The sequence below is a fragment of the Trichechus manatus genome, unplaced genomic scaffold (genome assembly GCF_000243295.1).
Source record: "Trichechus manatus latirostris isolate Lorelei unplaced genomic scaffold, TriManLat1.0 scaffold00153, whole genome shotgun sequence".
Classification (NCBI taxonomy): Eukaryota; Metazoa; Chordata; class Mammalia; order Sirenia; family Trichechidae; genus Trichechus; species Trichechus manatus.
The window spans coordinates 4734967-4753757 of NW_004444089.1; the positions used below are offsets into that span (position 1 = coordinate 4734967).

At 47.1% G+C, this 18791-nt stretch overlaps 1 protein-coding gene across 1 annotated transcript in view; it reads left to right on the plus strand.

Moving 5' to 3' along the window:
* Positions 1-1722, plus strand: part of RFC3 (replication factor C subunit 3) — a 20223-nt gene extending 18501 nt beyond the window's left edge. Inside the window, exon 9 of the mRNA XM_004386027.2 lies at positions 1422-1722. Within this exon, the coding sequence (XP_004386084.1) occupies positions 1422-1613 (192 nt within the window). The 3' untranslated portion in view covers positions 1614-1722. The remainder of the gene's footprint in view (positions 1-1421) is intronic.
* Positions 1723-18791: the final 17069 nt, after the last annotated feature.

An 18791-nucleotide genomic window follows, 5' to 3' on the forward strand; every position in this document is an offset into this window, starting at 1 on the left:
TCAGCAGATGTTGACTGAGCCTCCTCCAGCTTATCACTTCAGCAAATGTTAACTGAACCTCCTCCAGCTTATCACTTCAGATGTTAACTGAGCCTCCTCCAGCTTATCACTTCAGATATTAACTGAGCCTCCTCCAGCTTTTCACCTCAGCAGATGCTGGCTGAGCCTTGCCATGGGCCCGGCAAGCACGTAGGGTAGTTGAAGAAGACAGGCGAGGGCCCTGTTGTTTGGTAGGGTGAAATGGTAAACAGGCAACAGGATTTCCGAACAAGTGCTATCCAGGAAGTAACAAGGCAGTAGCATAATCGTGGAGGGCCGTGCTAATTTAGATTGGGAGGTCGTTGATGGCTTCTCGGAGGACGTTAGGTTTGCGCGGAGACTTGGGGGCTTCAAAGGAGGAAAGGAGGCAGCCGTGTAAGTAGCGGAGGGCCAGTGTTTGCAACAGCGAGGCATCTCAGCACGCGTGGAAAGAGGTCGATGAAGAAGAGGCAGGTCCAGACATAGGCTGTTGTGGGCATGGCTCCAGGCTTCAGGTTGGGTCAGTCGGCTGCCTGTGAGCTAGACTGAGCATTGCAAGATATTAGGGAATTCAGAGGTTTTTGTTTTCTATTAAAACCAAAAAACTGATTACACCAAAAAATTCAAGTGGTACTGAGTATACAAAGCAAAAGGTGAAGTTCACCGCTCTGTTTCTACAAGGGCAGCCACTTTTAACAGATCTCTGTTCTTTTCGCGGGGAGTCCCTGGGTGGTGCAAACGGTTAAGCACTCAGCTGCTAACCGAAAGGTTGGCAGTTCAGGTCCACCCACAGGTGCCTGGGAAGACAGGCTTCGTAATCTACTGTGGAGCACAGTTCTACTTTGACACATGTGGGGTTGCCGTGAGTTGGGATTAACTGGATGGCAACTGTTTTTTTTAAAACTTTTTTCACATACTGATGGGTACATATGTGTGCGCGTGTTGTGTGTGTAGTTTTACAAAACTCACTGTTCTGCAGCTGTGTTTTCGTTCAGCCATATGCCGTGTACACTCTTTCTTAGTACAGAGTCACCTCATTCTCGTTAATGGATGTGTGATGGCATTCCATTGTATCAGTATGTCACCATTTACTTAGTGTGATCCCTATTGGTGGCACTTGAGGTTGGCTACAGATTATTATTATCATAAATAATGATGCAGTAAGCATCTTTTATTCATATCCTTGCATCCTTGTGAAGTAAATATTTGGGATGTGGTAGATAAGCACCACATTTTCACATTCCAGAAAAGGTGTGAAGCCTTTTGCTTTTGGATGAAGACTGCTGGTTCTCATAAAGGAATTCAGGACATCCTTCAGTTGGCCTCTGTTTTTGAATGCAAGATAAAGAACTGCTGATGTGTTGTAAACGTCCCCATTTTAATCGCTGGTTGTCGTTCTGCAGGGCCTCCTTTCAGAACTCCTGCACAACTGTGATGGACAGCTGAAGGGGGAGGTGGCCCAGATGGCGGCCTTCTATGAACATCGCCTGCAGCTGGGCAGCAAAGCCATCTACCACCTGGAAGCATTTGTGGCCAAGTTCATGGCTTTGTATAAGAAGTTTATGGAGGACGGCTTGGAAGGCATGATGTTCTGACCCCTGTCAGATGGTCTTGCAGATACCAGTCTCAGTGTTTACGTGGGGTGTCTCGGAAGCACAGTGGGTGAAATAAATGAACTCTGCTTAACCGATTTTTTGTGTGTGGGTTTATCATCATTCATTGAACTGCTAGTCATTGTCCTCTGAGGTAAATAACTGCTCCTCTACTGTTGAGAAAAGGAGCCCTGGTGGCGTAGGGGTTAAGCACTCAGCTGCTAACCAAAAGGTCAGCAGTTCGAACCCACAGAGTAAACCCATTTTCTCTGCGGGAAAAAGATGCGGCAGTCCGCTCCTATAAAGATTGCAGCCTTGGAAACCCTAAGGGGCAGTTCTGCTCAGTCCTGTAGGGCCGCTATGAGTCGGAATTAACTTGATGACAACGGTTTTTGGAATCTTCCTGGGAGCAAATGGCCACATCTTTCTCCCAAGAAGCCTCTGGGTAGGTTCAAACTGGTAGCCTTTCAGTGAGCAGCTGAGCAGATAACCTATGTGTACACACCTAAAGTAGCTTGTCCCCTAGTGGTCCCGTTGGGCCATTAAATGTATGGGCTTGTGTTGCTGGGGGCTGTGGAGTCGATTCCGACTCATACCCCCTGCAACAGAGTAGATCTGCCTCAGAGGGGTCCCTGAGTCAGAACCGACTCCATGACGACGGGTTGGTCTTTTTGGTTTTAATCTTCACGGGATCACGTAGCCAGGTCTTTGTTTCCAAGAGCTGCTGGGTAGGTTTGCACCACGAGCCTTTCAGTTAACAGCTGAGTGTTTAGCCATTGTGCCAACAGGGCCTCTTAGTGGGGAAATAACCAAACAAAAACTGGCTGTCGAGTCGATTCCAACTCATGGCAACCCTACAGGAGAGCAGAACTGCCCCATAGGATTTCCAAGGCTGCTGTCTTCAGAGAAGCAGGCTGCCACATCTTTCTCCCTCAGAGAGGTTGGTGGGTTTGAACGCTGACCTTTTGGTTCACAGCTGAGTGTGTGAGGTTGTAACCACTGTGCCTGCAGGGCTGCTTAGTGGGGAAATAGCAGAGGGACACCAAATACCACCGGTGTGTCCCAGCCTCAGGAAGATGTAGCAGAAAGCAGTCTCCACAGGCCCTGGGCTATTTACAGTCGGATTTCCCTGGGGACTTGAGCTTCAGGAGCATCAGGGTGGCCTCAGTGCCGGGATGTGTCAGGCGATTCTTCAGCTGGAACAAAGGGGATGAAGTTGAGCTCCTTGGGAGGCAGGGTCATGGCCCAAGCAATCATGGCTAAGACCATAAACAGCCACCGCGGCAGTGGACTTTCCGAACGACAGTGGAGATCTGTTACCAGGCAGAACTCATCCTCGGCAGCATTCGGGGACCTTGAGCCCACAGCTCCATAGACAATGGAATTAACAGGTCCTAGATATGCTGGGTGGAGCCCTGGTGGCACAGTGGTTAAGAACTCGGCTGCTTATCAAAAAATGGGCAGTTGGAATCCACCAGCTGCCCCTTGGAAGCCCTACGGGGCAGTTCTACTCTGCCCTCTGGGGTTGCTGTGAGTCAGGATCCACTTAGCCGCGATGTTTTTTTGTTTTTTTAAAGATACACCAGAGGGTCCCTGGATAGTGCGAACGGTTTGCACTCAGCTGCTAACTGAAAGGTCGGCAGTTTGAACCCCCCCAGCGGCACTGCATGAGAAAGACCTGGCGGTCTGTTTCCATAACGATTACAGCCAAGAAAACCCCAGGGAGCAGTTCTGCGCGTGGGGCTCCCGTGAGCCACAATCAACTCGCAGCCAGGGGTTCGGTTTTGATGGCTGGGTGCAGAAGAGGTGCCTGAAGTGAGCCCTTGATGGAACTGTCCCCGCTGCCGATGTTCCTGAGGAGGCAGGAATGCCTCAAGTGACACCTGGAGCCGGCACTCAGGAAGCACAGAAATGTTAAACGGATAACACCCCAGTAACTTGTTGCTGGGAGAGTTTTCCCAGTGGGGCTTCACGCAGGCAGGGCACGGGAGCCAGACAGCTTGTCCTGCATGACAATGTCCGGCTGGGATCGAATCCATGAACGGTTTCTTTCCCTTCAGACTTCATGGGGTTTCTGTGACGGTCCTGGTAGTCGTAATTCTGGAAAAGTCATTGTGCCTGTGTTGCCGGGGGTCTTCTGCCCAACCTGGGCGGCCCCGACGAGGTTCTTGCCTTCTGCTGACCAAGTATGACCAGCAGAGGCTCAAGTTTTCTGCACGAACAAAGCTTTATTGAGCAAAAGTAGCTCGCGGGCAGAGACAGAGGGACAATGCAACGGTAGCCTTTGTCTCCCCGAATAAAGGGTTTACAAGGCTGGTAAAAGTTTCCAGGCGGGAAATGGTTTCATCTATTCATGAAAGGGGTGTGGGTTTCTGGGAAAAGGGTGTGTTAGGGGCGCGCACAAGAGGTAAGTCAAGGCGGCTGTCGGGTCAGTTGGCGTCACTTATTCTGGGACGTTGCGCATGTGCGGTTCCCCGGGACGGTTCGAGTCTCCTCGGGGACTCACCTCTAGAAAAAGCGCGCCGGTCAGTCGTCCCCCGATGCAATGCGCATGCCCAGGATACTGGCTCAAACTGGTCCCTCTGAAGAACCGCTTGCAAGGCAGTGTTAAGCAGAACAGGGTTGTTTGCTGGTTCCACCGAAAGGGTTGTGGGTGTCAAAGCTTTGTCATGCCTGAGGCTTTAACCCTCCGCGGCCGGCCAACTCCTGTCTCACGTGGAGTGACTGACGGAGGCGGGAGAACGGCGTTCTCCGTTCGTGGGGCGTGGCAAAGGGCTGAGACAATGTCGTGCGTCCTCTCCACTCTGGGCTCCTTACAGTCGGGCTCGGAGAGCGGACGCTGGGTTACACTGACTTGTGAGGCGCTGGGCGCTCCACCCCCGTTCCAGAGACAGAGGCTGCAGCAGCTGCTGCAAGGGCCCCGGCTCCACCCAGGCAGTAGACCCCTCTAGCTGAGCCTGAGTGGAAGAAGAAACTGGGGAGCCGGTGTTCTGTTTGTAATTGAACTTTGCAGTTTGCACTTCAACACACAGGGCAAGAGAATTTGAGTTCAGACTTTACTTCCCTGGGATTTTTAGTATCTTTTAACTTCAACTTGTAAAGGGATTGATTTAAACTTTGCGATTAAATGGCTCTCTGGGAATTTAATAATAAAAAAAAAAAACAGTTGTCTCCAAGTCGACTCCGGCTCATAGCAACTCCATGTGTGTTGAAGTAGAACTGTGCTTCATAATGTTTTCAATGTCTGATTGTTTAAGAGTAGATCACCAGGCCTTCTTCCAAGGCACCTCTGAGTGGACTGGAACCACCAACCTTTGAGTTAGCAGCCGAGCACATTAACCTTTTCTACCATCCAGGGAATTTGATAATGGAAAGGAAATTGTGTTCAAATCCGGGCCACCTTTTTATAGCTATTTTGTTACTGAAGTATCTCTGAGATATTCAATTTCCTTACAAAACATCTGTGAAGCTACATTGGGCATGCCTGGACATGATTTTGGACAGAAAGTAGATCAGGGAATACATGTTCAGCATCTGGTATGGAGGGGACTCAGAGCTTTATCTTTCATGGACCACTCTAATGCCCTGCGTATCCTGGGACAGCGTCTGGTCTGGGCTGCCTGCCTTTGAATCTCTCCGGCAGCAAACCCAGAAGAGAATGTGGCTGGTGGGCAGTGTGGGCTTACGCAGGTGGGAGCAGAGCAAAGGTCCCAGGGTGGCCGTCGCATCTCGGGTTGGCCATAGGCTCACTGGGCCAGCCCAAGGAGCTGAGGAAGGAAAAGCTGGGGATGGTCAGCGGGGTCCAGTTCCTCCCCACTCCTGATGTCTTGTTCCCAGGAAAGGCACTCTGTTAGCTGTAACTCTGGGCTGCCCTCTGCCCTCCAATGAGTCTGCCCTGAGGAGGTGAAGTATCAGCCTGAGTCCACTGAGGAGGAATAATGAGGCATGCTCAGCTCCCCTCCTCTTCCTCTTCCTCTTGGACATGAACACACGTTCTCCTCTGTGGCTCCACCGGGCGGTCCTGCCCGTCCCATGCTATCATGACTAAATGCCGTCATGTTGATTCCGACTCACAGCGACCCTACAGGACAGAGTAGAACTGCCCCATAGGGTTTCCGAGGAGAGCCTGGTGGATACAAACTGCTGACCTTTTGGTTACCAGCCGTAGCTCTTAACCACTGCACCACCAGGGTTTCCAGGTCAAAAGAAAAACAAAACAAAACCCATTGCTGTCTGGACTTGAGCATGACTACGATCCTGAGGATGGCGCAGGACCGGGCGCTGACTGGACAGCTATCAAGTCGATTCCGATTCAAGGCAACCCCATGTGTTACAGAGTAGAACTGCTCCCTAGGTTTTTCTAGGTGTAAGTTTTATGGAAGCAGATCACCAGACCTTTCTTTGTAGGTTTAGAGTTCTCTGATTTGTGTCTTGGGCCTTTGCCATCCTTCAGGAACACTGATTTCTTGGCTATCCTAAATCAGCAACTGACCGCGTGCATTAGTAGGATCAGGCTGGGCTTCGTGTAACAGAAAAACCCATAGTAAATAATAATGATGGGTTAAACCTGCCAGAAGGAGCCCTGGTGGTGCAGCAGTTTAAACGCTCAGCTGCTAACTGAAAGGTTGGTGGTTCCAACCCACCAGCGGCTCCACAGGAGAAAGATGTAGCAGTCTGCTTCTGTAAAGATTACAGCCTTGGAAACCCTACGGGGCAGTTCTACTCTGTCCTATAGGGTTGCTATGAGTTGAAATCAACTCGATGGCAAATTTTTTTTTTTTTTTGAGCCTAGCAGAAGCTTATCTTTCTCACGTAAAGCACTTCAGGGGCCTGGCACAGTGGGTGAGCACTCGGAGGGCTCGTTTTAGTGGAAAATATTTGAGTTTTCCTTCTCTGACAGGTTTCTGCCTTACGCGGGTTCTGGCGCTCACAGGTTTTATCATAGAGAAAGGGTGGGAGGGAGGGAGAACGAGAGCCAGCCCTTGTGGCACAAACAGTTAAGTGCTCAGCTGCTAACTGAAAGGTTGGTGGTTCAAATCCTCCCAGCGGCTTCACGGGAGGAAGACCTGGCAATCTGCTCTCGTAAAGATGACAGCCTTGGAAATTCCATGGGGCAGTTCTCCTCTGTCACACGGGGTCGCTATGAGTCAGGATCGACTGGGTTAGTTTGGCCGCTTTACCAACGTGACAGCGAGCAGAGCTCGTCAATCCTGCAGCAGGAAGCTTGTCCTCAGCTTCCAAACGGAAGCTGGAGAGTCAGAAATCACAGTCAGGTGTGAGGACTGCAGCAGAAAGTGGGGCCTTCCCGAGACTTCCCAGGGATTTTCCTGTGCCGTCAGCTGCAATGTGGCTCCATGGTCACACCTAAGGCTGGAGAAAAGCTGGGCGCAGGCTGCACCTGGTGAAGTCTTCTTTCTTTCCTTTTTGAATCAGAGAAAAAGTGGAAACTGAGTCATAGAGTAGGCAGGTAGCCATCTCTGTGCCGTTCATGGAACGATGAGGCATCTACCTATTTAAATGGAATAAAAGTGCTAGGCTATCAGACAGAGGAGAAAGTATGTCTCACGGAACACGCACATACACACACGCACACGGAAATGGAGCCCTGGTGGTGCAGTGGTTAAGCACTCACCTACTAACCAAAAGGTTGGTAGTTCAAATCCACCAGCTGCTCCTTGGAAACCCTATGGACAGTTCTACTCTGTCCTGTAGGATCACTATGAGTTGGAATCGACTCGACGGCAATGGGTTTGGGTTTTTGGCGTATGTATACTTTTTTTTTTGGTGAAAATATATACAGCCTCTCACATCTAGAGATTTTAAGAGAAGTGTTTGGCCTTCCAGTTCGCTAGGCCGCTCAGCTCTGCGCTCCCGTCAGCAATTTGCCCCAGTTCTTTGGCTGATTTCCACCTCTGCAGAACGAGGTCTCGTAATTAAATCCTTTCTCAGCAATGTGTGTTCAGCAGGCTTACTTAGGTACTACGCAGAATGGAGGTCCTCAGCGACAGAGAATTAACATGTCGTGAAGCATAATTGCAGAAATATATTAGCAGTCATTTTGGAAAGAAGACCCTTAGAGATCTCCCTGGAAATAATTCACTTCAATGACCTTTTGCAGCTTTGTCCATTTACAGATTCCGTCCTTTATCATTACGTATGTTCATTTTTTTTGTCTGCTGGTTTTCTACATCAAAAAGATGTTATGTAAATCATTGTCTCCCCCCACTAATACATGCAAACACACACAAACACACATCAAAATACTTTAAAAACTAAGGAGCTCTGGTGGTGCAATGGTTAAGTGCTCGCTGCTAACTGAGAGATTGTCAGTTCAAACCCACCTAGCGGCTCCTTGGGAGAAAGACCTGGCGATCTGCTTCTGTAAAGATTACAGCCTAGAAAACCCAATGGGGCAGTTCTCTGTCACACGGGGTTGCTATGAGTTGGAATTGATTCAACAGCACCTCACAGCAACAAAATAAGAGGCAGAGAAAGGATTTGCAAGTGTTCGTAAGTAAAAGCTCTAAGAGAGAGACAAAAAAACTTTCCTTTTAAAATACCTTAAAAACTAAGACAGTTTTAAAAGATTAAAAAAAGATAACTATAGATATAATATTCATTTTATCTATGTATTTATCTATTTTTAACATTGTATAATTTGTATATATACATGCCCAATGTGTATATTCTGATATGTACCTTCCACATTTGGCATTGTATTTCTTGTCTTGGATTTTTAAGCGTTTTAATCTGATTTCTTCTTGCCCCTGACAATTCGCATGTTCTGGAAGTGCACAGCAAGTAGGAGAATCAGGATTTAAACACATAATGAGGTTGCTGCCTTGAAGTCACCTCTGAGGTCTTCTTCTTTGGTCCGTTCCCTAAGTGACCAGCTGCGCTATTTCATCACAGAATGGAATTTACAAATTGCCTCCCAATACTGTCAGATTCTGTTATTTATAATAAATTCTTATATGAGTTTCCAAGAACGGTTGTGAAAATGATTTCCCAGAGGCCTTTAAATAGAGTTTTATCCACAGAGAGATTTTGTTTATTTTGTTGGTTAGCTGGTTTGCATGATTTTGTATCTGGGGGTACTTAGAAGGATGTACCTTCTAGCCATAAACTCCTTTGACTGACATCTTATTTTCTGTCACAATACTTATAAACACATAAGGATTCAGAATCCAAATGTGTAAATACGTGTGTGAGGAGTCCCCAGTTGATGTAAATGGTTAACTGGCTCAGTTGCTAACTGGAAGGTTAGACTCCACTCAGCGGCACCTCAGAGGAAAGGCCTCGTGATGTGTTTCTGAAAAATCAGCCACTGAAAACCCTATGGAGCACAGTGCTCCTCTGATACACATGAAGTCTCCCTGAGTTGGAGTCAACTCGACAGGTACTGATATGTGTACGTATATGTGCCCAAGGAAGCAGTAGTCAAGAAATAAAATGACCTATTGCATTGGGCACATCTCCCGCAAACGACCTCTTCAAAGTGTCAAAAAGAAAAGATGTCACATTGAGGACTAAGGTGCGCCTGACCCAAGCCATGGTGTTTTCAATCATCTCACGTACATGTGAAAGCTGGATGAGGACTAAGGAAGACCAAAGAAGAGTTGATGCCTTTGAATTATGATGCTGGTGAAGAATATTGAATATACCATGGACTTCCAGAAGAATGAACAAATCTGTCTTGGAAGAAGTACAGCCAGAATGCTCCTTAGAAGCAAGGATGGCAAGACTTTGTCTAACGTACTTTGGACATGTTATCAGGAGAGATCAGTCCCTGGTGAAGGACGTCATGCTTGGTAAAGTAGAGGGTCAGCAAAAAAGAAGAAGACCCTCAACGAGATAGACTGACATAGTGGCTGCAATAATGGGCTCAAACATAGCAACAATTGTGAGGATGGCGCAGGACCAGGTAGGGTTTCATTCTGTTGTACATGGGGTCGCTATGAGTCAGAACTGACTTGACGGCATCTAACAACAACAAAATGCCATGTATAGATTTAGATTTGTATGTTTTCAGTAAGTTCCTTTTTCCTTCCTCTTTCCCATGCCATTAAAAAAATAAGTTTTGTTCCTTAACGTCACATATTAGGCCATAGACTGCAGAATATTAAGAAGGGATCCGACCAAAGTAGAGGAGAAAGCACCCCTCAGATTGTCCTCCTGTGGAGGCTTGTGTGTTGCTGTGATGCTGGAAGCTACCACCAGTATTCAAATACCAGCAGGGTGACCCATGGAGGACAGTTTCAGTGGAGCTTCCAGACTAAGACAGACTAGGAAGAAGGACCTGGCAGTCTGCTTCTGAGAAAAATTAGCCAGTGAAAACCTTATGAATAGCAGCAGAACATTGTCTTATATAGTGCGGAAAGATGAGCCCCCCAGGTTGGAAGGCACTCAAAATATGACTGGGGAAGAGCTGCCTTCTCAAAGTAGAGTCGACCTTAATGATGTGGATGGAGTCAAGCTTTCAGGACCTTCATGTGCTGATGTGGCACAATGAGAAGAAACAGCTGCAAACATCTATTAATAATCAGAACATGGAATGTACGAAGTATGAATCTAGGAAAATTGGAAATTGTCAAAGAAATGCATAAACATCGATATCCCAGGCATTAGTGAGCTGAAATGGACTGGTATTGGCCATTTTGAATCAGACAATCATATGGTCTCCTATGCCGTGAATGACAACTTGAAGAGGAATGGCATTGCATTCATCGTCAAAAAGAACATTTCAAGGTCTATTCTGAAGTATAATGGTGTCAGTGAGAGAACAATATCCATATGCCTACAAGGAAGACCAATTAATGCAACTATTATTCAAATTTACACACCAACCACTAAGGCCAAAGATGAAGACATTGAAGATTTTTACCAACTTCTGCAGTCTGAAATTGATCAAACATGTAATGAAGATGTGTTGATAATTACTGGTGATTGGAATGGGAAAGTTGGAAACGAAGAAGGATCTATAGTTGGAAAATATGACACGGGTGATAGAAACGACACCAGAGATTGCAGGACAGAATTTTGCAAAACCAACGACTTCTTCATTGCAAATATCTTTTTTCAACAACACAAATGGCAACTATACATGTGGTCCTTGCCAGATGGAATGCACAGGAATCAAATGGACTACATCTGTGGAAAAAGACAATGGAAAAGATCAATATCATCAGTCAGAACAAAGCCAGGGGCCAACTGCACAACAGACCATCATTGCTCATATGCAAGTTCAAGTTGAAACTGAAGAAAATTAGAACAAGTCCGTGAGAGCCAAAGTAGTACCTTGAATATATCCCACCTGAATTTAGAGACCATCTCAAGAATAGATTTGACACACTGAACACTAATGACTGAAGACCAGACGAGCTGTGGAATAACATCAAGGACATCATACATGAAGAAAACAAGAGGTTGTTGAAAAGACAGGAAAGAAAGAAAAGAACAAAATGGATGTTGGAAGAGACTCTGAAAGTTGTTCTTTAACATAGAGTAGCTACAGCAAAAGGAAGAAATGATGAAGTCAAGGAGCTGAATGAAAGATTTCAAAGGGTGGCCCGAGAAGACAAAGTAAAGTATTATAATGAAATGTGCAAAGACTTGGAGATAGGACACTGAAAGGGAAGAACATTTCTCAGCATTTCTCAAGCTGAAAGAATTGAAGAAAAAATTCAAGCCTCGAGTTGCAATATTAAAGGATTCTACAAGGAAAATATTAAATGACGCAGGAAGCATCAAAGGAAGATAGAAGGAATACACAGAGTCACTGTTCCAAAAAGAATTGGTAAACATTCAATCATTTCAGGAGGTAGCATATGATCAACAACCAATGGCACAGAAAAAACAGGTCCAAGGTGCACTGAAGGCATTGGTGAAAAACAGCGCTCCAGGAATTGACAGAATACCAACGGAGATGTTTCAACAAATGCATGCAGTGCAGGAAGTGCTTACTTGTCTATGCCAAAAAATTTGGAAGACAGTTACCTGGCCAACTGACTAGAAGAGATCCATATCTGTGCCCGTTCCAAAGAAAGGTGATCCAACCGAATGTGGAAATTATTGAGCAAAATCATTAATATCACACACAAGTAAAATTTTGATGAAGATCATTCGAAAGCAGCTGCAGCAGTATGTCAATGGGGAACTGCCAGAAATTCAAGCCGGATTCAGAAGAGGACGTGGAACCCGGGATATCATTGCTGATGTCAAATGATCTTGGGCTGAAGGCAGAGAATACCAGAAAGATGTTTACCTGTGCTTTATTGACGATGCAAAGACATTTGACTGTGTGGATCATAACAAATTATGGATAACATTGCGAAGGATGGGAATTCCAGAACAATTAACTGTGCTCATGAGGAACCTGTACGTAGACCAAGAGGCTGTCATTCAAAAAGAACAAGGGGATACTGCATGGTTTAAAGTCAGGGAAGGTGTGTGTCAGGGCTGTATCCTTTCACCATACTTATTCAATCTGAGCAAATAATCTGAGAAGCTGGACTATATGAAGAAGAACGCAGCATCAGGATTGAAGGAAGACTCATTAACAACCTGCGTTATGCAGATGACACAACCTTGCTTGCTGAAAGTGAAGAGGACTTGAGGCACTTACTAATGAAGATCAAAGACCACAGCCTTCAGTACTGATTACACCTCAACATAAAGAAAACAGAAATTCTCACAACTGGACCAGTAAGCAACATCATGATAAACGGAGAAAAGATTGAAGTTGTCAAGGATTTCATTTTACTTGGATCCGCAATCAATGCCCATGGAAGCAGCAGTCAAGAAATCAAATGATGCATTGCATTGGGCAATGTTGAAAGTGTTAAAAAGCAAAGATGTCACTTTGAGGTCTAAGGTGTGCCTGACCCAAGCCATGGTGTTTTCAGTCACCACATATGCATGTGAAAGCTGGACAATGAATAAGGAAGACCAAAGAAGAATTGATGCCTTTGAATTTTGGTGTTGGTGAAGAATATTGAATATATCATGGACTGCCAGAAGAAAGAACAAATCTGTCTTGGAAGAAGAACAGCCGGAATGCTCCTTAGAAGCAAGGATGGTGAGATTATATCTCACATACTTTGGACATATTATCAGGAGGGACCAGTCCCTGGAGAAGGACGTCATGCTTGGTAAAGTAGAGGGTCGGTGAGAAAAAGGAAGACCCTCAACAAGATAGATTGACATAGTGGCTGCAATAATGGGCTCAAGCATAACGATGATTGTGAGGATGGCGCAGGACCGGGCAGTGTTTCACAGGGTCGCTATGAGCAGGAACAGACTGGAAGGCATCTAACAACAGCAACATATACTAAGACAAACGTTTGACGAACTGACGCTAAATAAGAACTGTATGTACGTGTTCCGACTTGCCTACAAATTCGATTTCAAGGCAGACTTAGGAAAGGATGTCTTTTGTAACCCAGGGACTGCCTGTATATGTAAATCAGGTAGGAAGAATAATGAACATCGTTATGGATTGAATTGTATCCCCCCAAAGTTTATGTTGAAGTGCTAACACCTGGTACCTGTGAACCTGATCTTGTTTGGAAGTAGGATCCTTGAACTAGAAAACCAAAATTCATTGCTGTCGAGTCGATTCCGACTCATAGCGACCCTATAGGACAGAGTAGAACCACCCTGTAGGGTTTCCAAGGAGCATCTGGTGGATTTGCACTGCCAACCTTTTGGTTAGCAGCAGTAGTTCTTGACCACGACGCCACCAGGGTTTCCAGGGTCTTTGAAGATGGTATTAATTAAGCTAACATGAGGCCATACTGGAGTAGGGTGGGTCCTAATCCAATACGAAAACCAAAACAACCCAAACTAGTTGCCATCTATTCAACTCCAACTCATGGTGACCCCACGTGTGTCATAATAGAACTGTGCTCCACGGGGCTTTCCAGGCCGTGACCTTTCAGAAGCAGATCGCTAGGCTTTTCTTCCAAGGCACTACTCGGTGGACTCAAACCACCAACCTTTTGTTTAGTACCCAAGCACTTAACCATTTGTGCCCCCCAGGGGCTCCCAACCTGATATGAGCGGTGTCCTGCTTATAGAAGAGAAGAGACAGAAGGGACAGACAGACGGAGGATGGCTGTGTGACCGTGGAGTTAGGGTGCCTGCACCCCCAAGGAGTGCCTGGGGCCATTAGAGCTGGGAGAGAACCTTCGGAGTGAATATGGCCCTGCCGACACCCTGCTCATGGATTCCTAGCCTCCACAAGTGTGAGACAGTAAATTTCTGTTCCCATCAGCCACCCAGTTTGTGGGGTTTCGTTGTGGCGCCGTAGGAAGCGAATGCAGTCCTCCCCCGTTTTTTTGTGCTGGACAGCATCTGTGTTTTCTCTCCCCAGCATCCAAACGCGCTTCTATCTGTGAGGGGTCCTGCAAAGGGTGAATCTTGGTGAAAGAGAGGACCCACCTCCGTTACAGAAGCCACAATGCCAGATCCTCCCCTCCCCGGCCCCTGTGTGGGAGACATGTCCATGACATAGGCTTGTCCCTGGAGAATGACTCGGAGACAGAGCCAGCTGAGCAGTGGCCCACGGAGCCAGTTTGCTGACAGCACTGAGGGACCAGCGTGGGCAGTTGTTGGCGTGGTTCTCCCAGCTGCAACATGAAGTCGTTGGTGGTGGCAACACTGGGTGGGTGGCAGCGGTGGGAATGAGTAATGGCCCCCTGGGAGAACGTCCCCCATTCCCTATGGCCCAATAAGCTCCACTCCTGCTCATTTTCTCAGCCTGTCATCGCTAGCCGTCGTGTTAGCGACACGCTATCCTTTCAGGAAATCTCTTCTGCCTCAGTAAGTTGGTGATATTTGGTCTCCATTCCTTGCAACCAAGAGCCTTGACCTTTACAAGGCTGATTCATGGAGAACATTTGACTTCTATCTAGAGACAGCGGGCCACCAAAAATTGAAGGCTACGTAAATAACACTGCTGATCGTTTTTGTTTTTAGTATGCTGTGGTGTTCTCTACTCATCTACTTTTTGATATAATAAAGTAAAAAAGAAAAATAGAATTACTTCCACTAACAGAACACTAAGGAGCCCTGGTGGCACAATGGTTAAGCGCTCGGCTGCTAACTAAAAGGGTGGTGGTTCAAACCTACCCAGAGGCTCCACAACAGAAAGACGTGGCAATCTGCTCCCGTAAAGATGACAGCCTAGAAACCCTATGGGGCAGGTCTGCTGTGTCACAGGAGGTTGCCATGAGTTGGAATGACTGGAAGGCACCCGACAACAACCACAAGAATAGAAATGAACCCCCTCTCCGGCAGATACGGGTTTATCGACAAGGCTGTGGCTGAGGGCTTCTGCACAGCGTCCCCTGGTGCTGCCTTTTTGGTCTCCGGCCTTTGGTCTCCGGCCTTTGGTCTCCAGCCTTTGGTGTGGGTTATTTGCCATTTTCCTTCTTCCACTGCTGGATGGAGCTGGCCTGGGGGTGCAGAGGAGGGTGAGGGGGTGCTTCCGAGCCTGCAGGTACGGGTGAGCAGAAAGGGACTTCATTATGTGCCGGTCTTCAGGAGGAGTATGGCAAAGATGAGACCTTTCTCCACTCTGAAAGTCAGCCTGGTCCTAGCGTACCCCTTTATCTTCATATGCTAAAATTGTTTCTATCACCTTCAGAACCGTAAGCCACACTTTCAAAGGACCCCCTTCTGCTACTCAGGCTTCCGAGGTACAGAGCCAGCATGCTGGCCATGCTACAAACCTGCCCCTCCCCGAGTCACAGGGAGAGGAGCAGAAACGTCCGACTCTCCCTTGTCCTTCACAAAGAGGAGCAGAGCTTTGTCAAGAGAACAAAATACAGCAGTGCTCTCCCTTCAGAATCGCTAAGTACCTGCAGCCTGCTCCTCCACCGTACACTCGGAATATTTTGGTTTCTATTTTGATGTTGGCAAAAAGGGTCCTCATGGAATCTGGCAGGCGGGAGGCAATTAACGGCTGGGTTTCAGATAAAAAATCCTTTGCACAGAGCTGGTGAAGGGCAGAGCACCGTCCTGGCTGCGCCTGCAGCTGAAGGTGCCTGGGGGGGCTTGTGTGTTCTGCAGGAACACAGACATGATCGTGGGGTCTCCTTAACCCATCGAGTCTTCTCTTGTGTGTCTAGAATGGGGGGTTGTGCTAAGAGGGATGTGTTTTGCCAGACAATCAAGCCACATGACCTCTCAGAGCTGGCAAAAATAAGAAATAGCTGACGTCATGTTTCCAAATATACAATGTCGTCCGACAGCTACCTGGAGCAAAAGCAAAAAGGTTGAGAAGGGGAAAGAATGACTTTTACTGTTTCTGGAAGGCATCCATGTTCCACAGTCTGTCAGGAAGAGAGAGACAGGTGGGCTGCTCCCCACCTGGGGTGAGGGCTGGTCCAGAGCTTTTATTAAAATTGCTCAGGGTGGGGAGATAAACCCCCACCGGGTGTCTTTGGAACAGCCAGGCCATCTGCTTGGCCAGAACCAATAAGCTTTTTCCCCAAAATAAACCCACCAAAGGCAGGCACTGTGCTTTGTGAAAGAAACTGTGTGTCCTAGGCAAACATATTCCAGGATTTATAAATATATTTTATGTGCGCTGTGTCCTCGGTGCCAATCCCTCAGATTAACGATCTGGCTGTACAGTCGCTCGAGGTATGGTGTGTCAGGGAGAATGTAAAAGAGATTTTTAGGATGCCATCAGGAGGACAAAGAAGGGCGTTGATCTCTCTGCTTTGTGCAGCTCGCTCTGCATCCTTAAAGACTCTCGGAGCTAGAAGGGATTAGAAGAAAGGGATGAAAAACGAGCTGTCGTCAAGTCGACTCTGACTCATGGTGACCCTGCGTGTGTCAGAGTAGAACTGAGCTCCATAGGGGTTTCAATGGCTGATTTTTCAGAAGCTGATTGCCAGGCCTTTCTTCTGAGGTGCCTCTGGGTGAACTCAAACTGCCAACATTTCTGTTAGCCACCTAGTGTGTTCACTGTTTTCACTGCCCAGGGACTCCAGGAGAAAGAGGTAGCTGGTGTTAAACTCTCTGACAGATGAGTAAACTAAGGCACAGAGAGGTAAGATGACTTGATTGAGGTCCACAGCTGGTAGCGGCAGAGTTAAAACAAAGTCTTTCGACTCAGTCCTTTGCTCTGTTTACAAGAGGACGTAGCTTCCCTCTCCAGCTGTCATCACCCCATCTCCAGTCCTCTGGAATCAAACACTGGAGAAGACAGAAGGGATATTAGGGCCACACGTACTCAGTAAACCTCCTGGAACACGAGGGGGCATTCTTCCCTTGATACAGCATGGTCACCTCTGTCAGGTCCCTGAGCCCCTGGGCAGAAGGGCCAGCGTCACCCCTCTTCACAGGTTAATGAGAGAAGGGAATGGCTAAGGGCGTTGCTTAGTTAGACACTGGTTCTTAAGTCTTGCCTGCTTGTACTCCATCACCTGTTGTCAGTCTGTCATACTGTGGTGGCTTGTGTGTTGCTGTGATGCTGGAAGCTATGATACAACTATTTCAGATACAAGCAGGGTCACCCATGGCGGACAGGTGTCCGTGCAGCTTCGGGACTAAGACTAGGAAGAAGGACCTGGTGATCTACTTCCAAAAATTAGCCAGTGAAAACCCTGTGGATCACAACAGAAAACTGTTTGACTTGCTTGCTTTGGATGCATCATCAGGAGGGACCAATTGCTGGAGGAGGACACCGTGTCGGGTGAAGTAGAGGGCCAGCGAGGGCGCCGGAGACCTTGGTGAGCTGGGCTGGCACAGTAACCACAACCGTGGACTCGCACATGCTGGTGATTGTGAGGGTGACACGGGGCCCAGCAGTGTTTTGGTCTGTTGTCCATAAGGCCACCAGGAGTCAGGGGCAATGTGACAGCAGCTACTTATCTATCTCTCTCCACTTGTTGCTGGGTGCCGTTGAATGGATTTTGAGTCATATGATCCCAAGTGACAGAGCAGAACTGCCCCATAATGTTTTCTAGGCTGTAATCTTCATGGGAGCAGATTGCCAGGTCTTTCTCCTGAGGAATAGCTGGTGGGTTCTAACTACTAACTTTTTGGTTATCAGCTGAGCGCTTAACCGTTGCACCACCAGAGCTACTTCTGTCAGGTAATAACATAGCAGGCACTCAGCATCTATGACAGTGTTTCAAAGTCCTTTCTTATCTTCTTCTAACTTTTAGAACAGATAGCTTCATTTTTAATTTTTATCTTTGTGGCAAGAGATAAGAGAACACTTGAACATTGGCTTCGATTATATCTGCTTGCTTGTTCGACTTCATGTCCTGAGCTGTGCCAATGGCAGAGAGTGTGGTAGAGAAAACTCATTTATAGCCCTAAGCGCATTCTATCAGTGGCCAAATCAGAATAGGACGCGCCAGTCACCGGAGCCCGTGAAGTGAGGACTCCGGAGAAAAGGGGGAGCTTGTCCCCTGGGGGCTCCGGTCAGCTCTGTGCCTCACAGGCAGATGACACTTGCCCGTCTCTAATCTTCTTTCCTGGGGGATGATTGGTGGAGGGAGTAAGATATTTGCAGTTTATATGAACTTTACCAAGCTCCAAATACTCTGAACAGTTGGCATTCTATTTTATGAAAAACGAATACAGTAGGCACTCAATTAATGTTTGTGAGTGTCGAATATGAATGTCATCATTGGTTGATGGCCTCTCCCTGAAAAATAAATGAGGAATGGCTTCCTTCCGGCTTGTTTGTTTCCTGTTCATTCACTGATGACTCAAAGGGCCTTCTAACTTTTAGAGCCAGACTAAACGAACCAGACCCCTGGCCGAGAAAGCACAGGGTTTAGTTTGCTTAGGAGAAAAAAATGCAGGGAAAATATTTTGTTGGACTGGGTAGAGCCTTCAAGTATGCTTAAAAGTAGTAGTTTAAAAGTCCTCTCTAGCCCTTCCAGTCAATGGGACTAATAGTGTTTTTGCAGTTTCTGCTCTGCCTCCTAGTTCAGTGAGTAACGCCTGGGGTCTTAAAAGCTTGCAAGCAGCCACCCAACATGCAACAATTGTTTTCTATTCCCTTAGAAGAGGAAGAAGGAGACCCAGGGATTGCAGAAGGAAATAGTCTGCAGGTCTAACTGCCTTCTTGAACTGCTGCCTCCATTACCATGAGGTCTAACTGCCTTCATGAGCTGCTGCTTCCATTACCATGAGGTCTAACTGCCTTCATGA